The following is a 12,939-nucleotide window of genomic DNA, read 5'->3' on the forward strand; positions in this document are numbered from 1 at the left end:
AGATGTTCACTAGTTACTCAAAACCCTCTCTCCCTATAAAAGAAAATTTGCTTTATAATATCCTGTATGATCCCCTGAACACCACTTTGGTTTCAAATTCAAACCTTCGCAGTGTTCAAAAGGAACATTTCCTTTCCTGGTTTAGTCTCCCTCAAGAGTGCATGCAAAATCTTACCTCTTTTTGTTAAAGACGTACAGCATTATTAGTAACCCTCCAACGATCAGCAGTACTACAATGGGGAGCACAATTATCAAGTGCAGGAAATTCCCATAGTCTGCCGCTGAAATAGACAAGAAAGCAAAATTCTTAGGTTGCTACAGAATTTACCTTAACACATGAAATTTCAGTCTACACAATATATTGGCATACTGCAAAATCAGAGTGACATTCTTGTGTCTGAAGAAGTTTCTCCGTCTCAATTAGACTCCCTAACAATAAATTACTACAGAACCAGACATCTGTGAATGACAACAGCATTAATATTGTAAAACAGCAACATTCTATTTGATGGAATTTTGGTTTGACTAGGTGTGTTTAAAGTTTGGTGTTGATCTTTGAACAAAAAACATATACTTATCCTTTTAAATTTTCTATACCTATATAAATAAAGGAAGCATGCAAATAAACATTTGATTGCTCTAATTTCAGCTGAATATTCTATCAAAATGTTTTTGATTTTTTTTAATTACATATGGAAAGAGAGACCACATGGGTGCTATGCCTGAATATATCTAAAAAATGTACCTGCTTTGCAAATAGACAAAATATAGGACATGCAGATGTAGAAATAGTCAGGATGTCTACTGTAGCCATAAAAGCACTGTGGAACTTGTGTATGGCATTCATTACTTATTTTATTTGTACAATTCCATCATTTCTGTACCAATACCCCCCCTTGTATCAACAAACTGATCTTCTATCAAAATCTCTTAGTAGGGGAAAACAACAGGTAAAAATAACATTTTAACAAGCCTCCATGCACATAAATTTGGCTTCTTGTATTACATTAATGCATACAGTATTCCATATTATCACAAGTTCTAGATTCCAATTCATAATACTGCTGCATTCCTAGCAATACATTTTCACCAAGGTTAGTATTCCACATGAACATTTGATATTAATGTATTTCTCTCAACACACACGTACATGTGAACACACACACACACACACACACACACACACACCCCTCAAAAGATACTTTTCATTTGCAGGCTTTTTCCAATGAAGAAAATACAAGAGCTCTCCAAGAAATATGCTCAGCTAAGGATGTACATAGAGAACTTAGAAAAGAGGCGCAAAGTCCCAACCATGCATGCAAACAAGAAGAATAAGTGAGATGACAAGGAGTAAGCTAAGAACCATATATGGTTTGACAATCTATAAAACTCCTCTTACCTTTGGGCTGTACATAGAAAGATACTGGTTCAGTCCATGATCCATTTCCAGCCAGAGAGGTGGCCTGAACTCTGGCAGAATAGTTCCCAGGATTTAAATGAGTTAGTTTGGCTCCCCCAAACTTCCTGTACTCCTGTCTAGAAACACATTCCCGTTTCTCCTGAAAGAAGAAGAACAGCTTGTACTACATGTAAATATTTTTATACTTGTAATTGTCAGGAACCCAAAAAGGTCACATTCTGCTGGGTTTTTCACTGCATTCATGATTTAACCTTGTTTCTTCTACTAAAATCAGAACAGTTCTCCTTCTGTGCATTTTAAAGATATTTGGAATCCAACAAGGGAAGAATTGTAACATATTGGCTAGAAACAGAGACAGAGTCAGGATTCCTTGTTTCTATTTCAAGTGCCTTTGCAGCATGGTGGACAAGTCACTTAAATCTTCACCTGCCTGTAAACTGAGCGTAATACTTAGAATTTGTCTCATAAATAAGTTGGCAAGGCTTAATAGCTACAAATGCTCGGATAAAAGCTGCTGCTAAATGCCCTATTAAAATAAAGGAAAACTTGTGGCAATACAGTGACAAATCTGTTTATTTGGATTTAGCAAACAGCTAACAGCTACATTGATATTTGCAGTTCTTTATATTCTTCCTCAAAGAGAATATCATCATTACTGACTACTATGTTATATTTATACTCTTCAGCATTAAAGTCTTTTCATCAGTATATCAAAGTCTAAATAAAAAGAAAGACAACTTTATTTCATGCTTAAAGGGGGAAATCTGGGCAACCCTTGGAGGAACACAACATTTAGCTGTGTTTTAAGTTTTAAATCCTACAGGTACTTTTTATTTTCTTTAAAGTGAACGATCTTATCAACAAAGCATCTCTTAGGCACATGGCTCTCAAAGCACTCTATGAACCTTATACATCAAAAACCACCCTCTCACTTAGAAAGTGTTTCCTCACCTATAATGAAATCCTGTAATTTTTAACCAATGCATCCCAGTGTTTAATAATTCAGGAGAGTAATTCAGCTTGGACACTGGAGGGTAACACTGAGTTTTGTGAAAAGTAACACATATGCTTTGATAACCACAAATGCCCAGCACCTGAGCTTTCAGTCTCTGAGACTCTTCTATCATGCAGGTTAAGGACGAACACTATTTACAACCAGGGTTCTATCTCAGTGGGACTTCCATCCAAGCACTGACAACCTGACCCCTTTCTACTTTGCTGGGGCTGACCAGGGCAAAGGCAGGAAGGACAAATTATGTTAGCGCCAACAGACTCTCCCCATGCACCAACATACATCTGTTTGGTCAAGCCTCACCTCACCCTGCTGTCCGTATTTGATTTCATACATCAGTATCAATCCATTCGGGTTTACAGGTTCCGCCCACTTTAGATAGACAGCATTATCGTCTTTGCTTTCCCATGTTACTGTACCTGGAATGTTATCTGCTCCTTCTAAAAAACAGCAACAACAAAAATTAATATAGTGCCAACAGCGTTGCAGCCTGAACTTTTGAGACAATGGCTGAGCCAAGTGATGTAAAAGTTATTAAAAGCCAAAGTTTCCAACTATTCTATGGGAGCCACAACAGCACAACAAATATTGCTCAAATCCCTGGAGAGGAAGGGGTAAGCACTTGAAGACTTGCAGGGGAGATTAATATTGCCTGACCAATACTGCTATAATGCACAGGCATAAAATATCAGGACACAGCAAGTGATCCAGTACAAGCTACTGGCTGGAAAACATAGCACACTAGAACCTCCGCAATCTGTGTGTCCCTGGTCTGGGAACACCTATGGGTTCAGACCCTGACGGGCAGGAAGAAGAAACAGCTTTGCACCTTGCTGCGCCCCGCACCCGAGCTGGGGGAACAGAAGCACAGTAATGTATGTCCACAAAAGCTTTTCCCCTACCACTGCTAAAGGGGTGAGGGAGAGAGGGAGGAAGGGGGGGCGCAGTGCCTGAAGAAGTGGGGTGTGTGGTCATGTGCCCTCCCCTCAAAGCAGGCACCATATAGGAACCCCCTCCCCATTGAGCCCAGACTCCACAGCACCCTCCATGGTCCAGAAATGTCTGGAATCTAGCATACCCTGTTTCCCAGGGTTGCTGGATTAAAGAGGCTCAAGTGTATACTACTGAATGGTTCTTTCTCCAGACCTCCACCATTCTAGAAGGCCCAGAATAGCAGCAGCAGATGTTGCATTTCCATTGAGCTACTTCCAGAGGCTGGTCAGAAAAAAAGAGACAAGTTGGCGAATCATGGAGGCCCAAACTGGTTTCACTAGCGGTCTGGATTGTACAGACAGTACCTGCAGCGTGTCCAGTCACAGTTTGAGGCAAGACATCTGTGCTTTTTGCATTATCCCTAGTACTTTTGGTTTTGGGAAAACATTCATAGTTCCCTGGCCAGAACTGCTGAATAACGGTTCACTCTGGAAGCACATGCACTAGATTCAAAAATCTACATGATCACAAAGGCTTTCAATTCTGAGAATCCCAGGCTAAGAATCTGGGAAAGTTTGTTTCCTTCCCCCTGATGTCACCAATTTCCCTACTTACTTGAAATAAACAATATCTCTGTACTGTACAAACAATGGCTGGCTCTGCAATATGATAGCATTTCCTACCAGAAACAAAGCAAAACTATTACCATTGTGCATTAAAGAGAAACCAGACATCTGCTGGAGTTATGACTGTATATGGGTTTATGCTGAGATCAGGTCCGCTTTTCCCAGTAGATAAGCAAGTCGTATAAACTCAAGCCTTACTATAGGGATTACAAACAGCTGTGAGAGAATCCAGCATTCTGTATTTGGGACAGGCCAGTTGGTCCATGAGTGGTCAGAAAAGGTGACATAATCCTGTTTCCATTCCCAGATTAGAAGAGTGAACTAGCATTCTGTTGCGAAGGAAACATTTTGCTTTCATGGCAAACACTCGCAATTAATCATCACACACATGTAAACAGTCAAAAGTGCCTCATACACCAGGGTGCCTGAGGAGGGGAGGAAACCACTTCCACTCCTTCCCTGTACTGATACCCTGGGAGCTCTAAAGAGGATGAAGAGAGACTGTTCTCAGTGGCGACAGATGCCAGAAGAAGGAGCAGTGGTCTGAAGTTACAGAGGGGGAGATGTAGGTTGGATATTAGGGAAAACTGTCACCAGGAGATTGGAGAAGCACTGGAATGCATTACCGAGACAGGTGGTGGAATCTCCATCCCTTGAGGTTTTTAAGTCCTGGTTTGACATAGTCATGACTGGGATGATTTAGTTGGGGTTGATGCTGCTTTAGCAGGGGGCTGGACAAGATGACCTCCTGAGACCCCTTCCAGCCCTAGAATTTCATGATTCTGTTGACCTCTTTCTAGAGTTGGCCGACAATGGAGATTGTCTGCCTTCCTCTGCTACACTGAACAGTGCCATAAACTGGAAGGACTCTGGAGTTCATGGTCTGACACAATCTATGAAACTTTCACACTTACAAAATTATACTTTTTTTTGGGGGGGGGGGGGGGGAGGGTAGAGTCCTGGCAAACCCATAGTTTTATATTTGGCTTTTCTAGCTGTCTCCCCCTCAAAGTGCCTAAGATACATATTACCTCACAGAAAATGAAATGTAGAAGTTTAAAACTCTGGAGACCGTACCTGCAGGCATTGTTCTTGCAAAAACAAAGTTGGAAGCACTGCAGCCAAGTGTCTCCGCTTCATGGTTGCAGCTGTGAATATCAATACGGTAAAGAGTAAAAGGCTGGAGGTGGGAGATGAGCGTCCTCTCCCGACCCTCCACTTTGCTCTCATAAAATGGATATTCCATCTCACTCTCCTCCACATCAGACACATTGGCAAAGTGATCTGGCACAGTTGCATTCCTGCTCCGACTGGCTACAGTGGTGTTTGCAATTCGGAACACGTCCCTGCGCCTACGGTCCGGTCTGCAGAGAACAAAGGACAATACATGGAAACGTCACATTCCTGTATGAAATTTCTCAAATGATCATCAGGGAAGGCAAGAGAAAACAGTAAATCAGGAAATACAAATCTAGTCATTTTAAGAGATGACAGAATACACAAATATTCTTGATCTCAATCTACTTTATGTCCAGCACATCCCATTTCATACTGCTTTGGAAACAGACCCAAGCGACCTGAGGCCCAAGTTCTGCCCAAGATAAGAATCCACAACTACTGTGCAAGCCCCACTGAGGTCAAGGTCTTGAGGGGCAAAAATGGGCCACTGACTCCATATTTGAACGATGGTGATGCTGATGCCTGCTACAGAGCCTCAAAATAAAATCAGATGGTAGAGGTTAAAAAGCCCCTCCACCCTCTACCAACCCCAATCTGAAAGCCTATTGGGTATGAAATGTAGAACTCTGAGGTGCAATGTTTAATTTTCTGGTTATAACAAAATTATAGTACAGGTTGAACCTCTGACACAGAATTCTCTTGTCTGGCAACATCCATAACCAGTATGACCTTAGTTAGCTGGATGACCACTTATCCTGGGTGTGGCCAAGTTTCCCGTGGCTCCACAAAGTTTGTTTACAGACACCAGTCCTGGCTCTCAGTGTTCTGGGCTGTCATTTAGCTCTAATTTACCCCAATGTCTTCTAAAAGATTTGTGACAAACGGGAATGAGACAGAAAATAAAAATCAACCATGTTGTCAGGCATTAATGCAAGAATGCATGTTGGTGACCTCGAAGACAGCATGCCCTTACCAACCACCAACTTTCCAGGATGTGTCAAGATTTCCTCTTTGACAGTATCTGAAAAATTAAAAGCAGGGACCTACATGTACTTTCAAAAAGAGAATAAAAAGACAGAATATGTGGGTGAAAAAAATAGTCCCGTTAGGGAAAGAGAAAGATCCACATAATAACCACCAGGAAAACACAACTAAAATACCAAGAGATTTGACATCAATGACTTTGTGTCAAGCAGCTGCCATCTTTGCTGGAACACTCACATGGAGTTAAAAATTAGTACCCAAGAAAGTAATCAGTCAAAAATAAAGGAAGGTCCTGGAGGGACAGACATAAATCCATCTGTTCGGTGACACAGAAAAGAGGGGATAACAAACAATGAGAAAATAAAATCAACAGGGGACGGGGGATGAAGAAAAAAAAAGATCTTTAAAAGAAATGACTATGTCCATGAAAAAAATCTAATTACTTTTCTCAGGGTGTGTCTACACTACAGTCATTATAATAGCACAGCTACTACAGCTGTCGTGCATAATGCCATAGCTTATATAGGTGCTTCCTAAATCAACAAAAAGGGTTTTTCCATTGATATAGGTAATCCACCTCTCCAAGATGAAGGAGGCAGCTAGGTTACTGGAAAAGTTCTTCTGTTAATATGACCATGGCCCACGTATGTTGATATGGGTGTGAAATTTCTCACAGTCCTGATCACAGTAGCTCTGCTAATTTAATATTTAAACATAGACTAGGTCTCTGCCTATGTGCTAATTTCAAAGTTACAGCAACTCAGATGCTGAGTATTACTTGGTTACCACTAAAGAACAAAAGAAAAGCGGTGGAGTAATTGTTCTTCCACTGCTGTAAAAGCAGCTCCAACAGCAATAAAGAAAATTGTCTTGTCGCAGCCCTACCCTTCCTGCTGCAATGCTGTACACCAGACCCTTCAGAAATCACAGACAGACCAGGACAGGATGATGTAACAACACATGTGTGATGTTTTTTAAGCAGCCTGAAAACCTGATGGTCAGATTCTTTTATTTATGTGCTCCGATTCCTTCATAACATCCCAAAGACAGGCAAAACCCAGGTAGAAAGCTAGAAACATAATACACTTCTAATGAGGCTTGTGTTGACACATGAATTAACTTCCCCCTCAGGGGAGAAAAGGAAAAAAAGTAAGACATCTGCAAGTAAGAATTTGCTTGGATTTGTCCTATGAAGAAATCTCACCAGGTCATAATCTCACATTTCCCTGACATTCATATTTCTCAAAAGTCACTTAAACTCAGCTATTTACAAATCTTGTATCATATCTGATCCTGCTGTTAAATCACTGAAAAGAAAAATATACCATTATGAAAGCAAACGGGGGAAGTGGGGGGACAGGGATTGTAAAAATGTTCAAGACGTTCTTTCTGAATTGCTCCCATTTAAGTTTTAAAACAGCGTAAATCGATAGTCTGTAACAGATTGCTAGTCATTTTTCCTGCCTCTGTTCATGGTCTACATCTCTCTTTTTTAAAATCAGTCTGAGAAAATTTACCAACAGAAAAAATTAACATCATGTTTCAAATGGCTGAAATCTTTGGTTAAATGGAAAAATACTTTTCCTCTATAAGCCAATGTCTCTTCAGGCAATTTACAGTGCTGCATGTGGTTTCCAAACCTGTGGTATAAAGTCCAAATTTGTTTACATCATAAAGTGTTGCTCGGGATTAATACTACCACTGACGGGTGAGTTCAGGATCTGCTCTGTTAACTCATCAGTACATGCAAAATCGGAGTCAATCAACCGCAGAGCTCAGGACAGCTAGACACCTCTGCTGAGAAGCAGTATTATTTATTATTTGTACCGTGTTAGTGCACAGAGGTCTCAGACATGGTCATCAACCCACTGCAATAACTGCTATACAAATTCTGAGACGAACACTGCCCTTTTCCCATAGACCTTATACCAAAGACACTCAGACTGAGGCTTGTCTACACTGCCACTTTGTTGCTGTGTGTGTGAAAGAGCTCCAGTCTGAACACAGCAATTTACAGCACTGTAAAGTGCCACTGTAAACAGGCTCCCAGCACTGTCAGCTGCTCCCCTCCCGGAGGTGGCTTACCTAGATCACTGGGAGAGCTCTCTCCCAATGCTGGTGCCCTGACCACACCCCAGTGCTTTCAGCTTGGCAGTGTAGACAAACCCTGAGGCTCAGCAGCAGCAAGAAACTCCTTACTGGGTCTCCTGTAGCTCTTTGCAGCATATGATATTAGAACATTGTGTGATTTAACTATTAACCATCAGGATGTTTTTATTGTTATTCAACACACACAGAATACTTGGTCAGTCATTTTACTGTGAGATTATACACACAGGAGGAGAGGAGAAAAATTAAACATTGAATTCACACTACTGTGGAGCTTCTGAATAACGTTGATTGGTGATTTCGCTCCTGACATGCACAGGTCTGAGTTTCATGGCTTTATACTGTCTAACAGGGTCTTAAATAAGCTCTATACCAAGTTAAGTTTGTACTTAATTCTTCATGACTCAGTTTTATTCTGTTATAACCACCATACCTTAACACTCTCCTAAGCCCCATTTAACACCAACTCCACCTTACTCATCAGCAGCTAAGAGAAAATAAAACTATAAGCACAATCTAAAGCTGACTGCTTATACAGCAGTGTTAGAGCTACAAACAGCATGCTGGCCCCACAATGCTCCAATTATCTTCAGTAAAAATAGCTTACAAAAGAGGTAAATTAGAAACAATCACCACAACCACTGATGAATTCAGTAATACCTGCTCCATGATGCCATATAAAATGGAGCTAAATAGCTGTGTTTCAATTTAACATGTAAGCAGCAGCCTTTATCCTGATAAAGTGTGTGTACATTTAATTTGTGGTTACAAAGCCCAGGACACCAAAACATTCTCATTAATTAGTGCAGAGACATGAATTAGAAAAGACAACTGTTTCAAATTCTGCAAGGCCTCAGTATTTCTTTAATTTCTATACATCTGCAAGACGAGCTACCTATGCATTTAAAAGGCCATGAATAGATGAAACGTATTTGAAGCCAATTCTCAGTTTGTGGGTAGATTATCCTTGAAATCCTTACAGGTGACAAACTATTATATAATCTTAAAACCAAGGATGGGGCACCTAAAACATGTAGAGATTTATTTTAGGCATGATCTTAATGGGCAAAAACTAAAGTCGTTGTTTGCCCACAGAACCTTATGTGCAAATAAGTTGGTTAGAACAGGTCTATGAGAGACCTTAAAGTGGAACATAGATATGCAATTCCTGCAACAGCAATTTTGTAGCTGAAATCAACGCATCTACGATCGACTTATTTGGCTTTCCTCACTAAGGGAGGTCGACGAGAGAAACTCTCCAGTTGACCTCCCTTACTCCTTGTGATATTGAGGAGTACAGGGGTTGACTGTCGACCAGATAGCTCTATTTCACGCATCTCCACTAGATGTGCAAAATCATACCCAAAAAGATCAACCCTGACCAAGTTGATCTCTCGGGTATTGTAGATTTACCCTAAGTCTTTAAGGTGGCACAGGACTCTCTACTGTTTTTGTGGATACAGACTTACACATCTACCCCTTGGATACTTTAGAACATCCAGTTTCCAGAACAAAAAACTTCCACCCTCAGGATTTATTTATTTATTTATTTTTTAAAACTACCTCCCTTTACCATCCATCAAGAGCCAGCGTAGACTCTGCTGTTTGTTTTGTGGACAGAGCTGGCTCCCCCAATATCCCACAATGCCTGTTTTGATTGTTCTGCTCAGTGTTTTTATTATTATTATTATTATTATTATTATTGTCTGCCGCCCTGGAGGCACTCTCCCCTTTCAAAGCTCTGGTAAGTATCTGACAGCTGAGTGAGCTGCTCCTTTTAGGTAACAAAGAACAAACAATTGGAATGTATCTGTTCTGCCCTGCACTAGGAACAGAGCAACAGGCAGACTGCTGCTGTAGAAGGAGGGGGACAGGCTGCTGTGTGCTTCAACATCCCTCAGCACAGAGAGCTCACAGAGCTACTCATGATGCTGTTCCCAGTAGCTGAGGCAGCCGTGGGAGAACTTGGAGGGAATCCCAAGATGTGCAGGAATCAGCTCTGCCTTCCCATAACATTGCACTGTGGGATAGCTACCCAGAGTGCATCAGTCCCACTGTCCATAACGGTGCCTCCAATGTGAATATGATCTGTCAGAAGGATCAAATGAGAATACGCTCTGGTGACTTTTGTCAACTTTTGGGTGTCCCCGGTTCTGTCAACAAAGCTTGGTAGTATAGACATAGCTTCAAATAGGGAAAAACAGGTAAAAATCAGTAGAAGTACTGAAGTAGAAACTGTCCCTCTCCTTAGGTGAAGTAGTGCTTATGTGATTAAGGCTCCATGCAAAAAAATGCTTTCAAGTATAAATACCAACAGCCCCAGGAAAGGATATCACCATTAGTTCCCACCTACAAAGACATGAAAGATCCAACTTCTATTACCTGGGCACAAAGATTGAGTTGTGGAGAAAGTTTTCAAAGACCTTGCGGTACTCTGCCTCCTCCTTCTCAGCTTGCTTCTCTGCCTCTGTCTTGGGACAAGCACAGCAGGCTCCTTTCTCTCCTCCACTCCCCTCTGCTTTGGTGGGTTCAGTAGCTTCCTCTGTATCAATGGTCCCATCAGCGTATCTCCGAATTGGGACTTTATCTTTAAAGAGACAAGACATTGAGGTTTTCCCCTTACCACCAGTGAGTACTTTAATCAATGTTCACCTTTCCCCATACACTGGCTGTTATTCACAGAAACATCAGAGACTAGGTAGCTGCTGCTGCATGTTCCATGAATCTGAATAATGAGTACTGACAGCTATGAAGCTCAGGCATTTTAACAAGTAACTGCTTTCAGCTCCCTTACCTTTGGAGCAGTAGTTATGTCGGTAAAGATAACTGTCCTGAGGCTGCTGCTGCCACCGTACAATATAGTAGGACAGGTTGCCATTCGGGAGAGAGGGTGGATTCCATTTCACTATTAGCTGAGAGGAAGCATTAGATGCTGAAATAACATCCAACGGGATAGATGGCACTGCGGGGGGGGGAAAAAAAAAATTGGAATTTATTTATTTATTTATTTTTGTTACACAACAACTCACATTGCACTGTAAAAAGCTGAGAAACAAAGTCTCAATTAACTGGTTTGTCTATCACTTAGAAGAAACAGCTTGTCCCATCGCAAGGGAACAATGAAGGCTGCCGAGTCCCTTGGCTGGCAGATGTGAATGTTTTAAAAGCCGTCCCCTTGCAGTGATCTGATGTCTAAGGGCCAAGTTTTGAAATCTTTAAACCAACAAGTGCCCACTACTTTCCAAAGGGATCCTCCTTGAATAGTGAGCAAGAGCTTGGCCTGAAATCTGTAACCATGCCCTGGGGAAACAGTATTTTCATTTCCTTACTCCATGCAATTCAGAGAGGCTCGGTTAAGGAACTAGTCCTGTATCTTATGTCTTTGTTGCTGCTCTCTAAATAAAAGCAATTGTTTATGCAAGGAAAATCAAGAATGCCAGAAACTTGGAAATTACTAATGGTAGTTTGTGGAGAAATTTAGGATGGTGGAGTAAAAAACCCACAGTTACAAACCCTGCATCAAATCCGTGTGACAAATTTTCAGACAAAGTAACAATCAAAAACATAAGGACATTTCTTGAGAAGTCAGATGAGAGTGAGGTTCTAACCGGACTTCTCAACTCAAAATACAATGAATATTATACAGAGTTTATATAATCTTGGACAGGCAAATACCATTGGGCATATTTTTTTAAAAAAATATTTCTCTTCTTACTTGACTCACTTCCGGAAAATAGATACCTCTTATATTTTTGCAATTATACTGCATGAACAGTGATGGCTGCTCTCAACTAACAGTTATGCAGTATGTATTGGGGAGGGGGGGGAAGACCCCAGTATACATAGGGTGCCTTTTCTCCTGAATTCAAGCAAACAAATAGTTGAGTTGGGTCACTCAGCATTAGCAGACTTGTTGAATTTAAGCCTGAAAAATATATCAATGTTTCACGTTTTTCTCACCCTAACACACTTTAAGGGACACATGGTCAAAGAAGCATCTTATTGGTATTGCAAGGGCCCCTTGGAGAAATGCAGCCCCATCGTCCTGAGTCTCTCCCCCCTCTCTAATGCAAGGTCTCCAATGCTTGCTCGAAGGCAAAATGATATTGAAATGCACTAGAAAAACAGCAGCTTTAAAATTTAAAAAAGACACATCTGATTGTGTTAGAAGTATTTGACACACAACTCATATTAAAATATTAAGACGTTCAAGTCTCAATTAACTGCTCTGTATATTACTTGGAGAAACAGTTCATCTCACTGCAAGGGAATGAGGAACACTTCTGACTCCCCTTGGCTAATATTGACCTGATGTATTCAACAACTCTCCTTACTTTCTAAGGGCAAAGTTTTAAAAGCTGTCAGTCTTTTAAAATGCATGCAGGGTTCCACAAATGTGGAGCTGATCTTTAAGATATAACAATTAGAAAAACAGCCAAGATAAACAAACAGTTTTTTCAAGGTGAAGAAGGTGACCTGATGTTCAATGTCTTCCAAAATTAAAACATTTAAAAACAATTGCTGGTAGAGCTCAAAATTATGGTCCATTCAAAAAGCAGCAGACACAAAAGCAAAAGGCAGCTTTCATCTATTACCTATGTAGTTTTTTGTACCATGCACCTCACTGTAACATCTCGTAACTGAGCTTCCTCCATCTCTCATTTTAGAAATGACCA

General features: G+C 40.8%; 1 protein-coding gene across 1 annotated transcript in view; it reads right to left on the reverse strand.

The window, feature by feature from the left end:
- The window catches only part of IGF1R (insulin like growth factor 1 receptor), a 274,707-nt gene that overhangs the window by 38,018 nt on the left and 223,750 nt on the right, over positions 1–12,939 (reverse strand). Inside the window, exons 9-14 of the mRNA XM_075006985.1 lie at positions 11,058–11,225; positions 10,646–10,850; positions 5,069–5,355; positions 2,736–2,872; positions 1,400–1,559; positions 176–281 (exon numbers count right to left, since the gene is read on the reverse strand). Of these exons, the coding sequence (XP_074863086.1) occupies positions 176–281; positions 1,400–1,559; positions 2,736–2,872; positions 5,069–5,355; positions 10,646–10,850; positions 11,058–11,225 (1,063 nt within the window). The remainder of the gene's footprint in view (positions 1–175; positions 282–1,399; positions 1,560–2,735; positions 2,873–5,068; positions 5,356–10,645; positions 10,851–11,057; positions 11,226–12,939) is intronic.

Source organism: Carettochelys insculpta, chromosome 12 (genome assembly GCF_033958435.1).
Source record: "Carettochelys insculpta isolate YL-2023 chromosome 12, ASM3395843v1, whole genome shotgun sequence".
NCBI classification, from domain to species: domain Eukaryota; kingdom Metazoa; phylum Chordata; order Testudines; family Carettochelyidae; genus Carettochelys; species Carettochelys insculpta.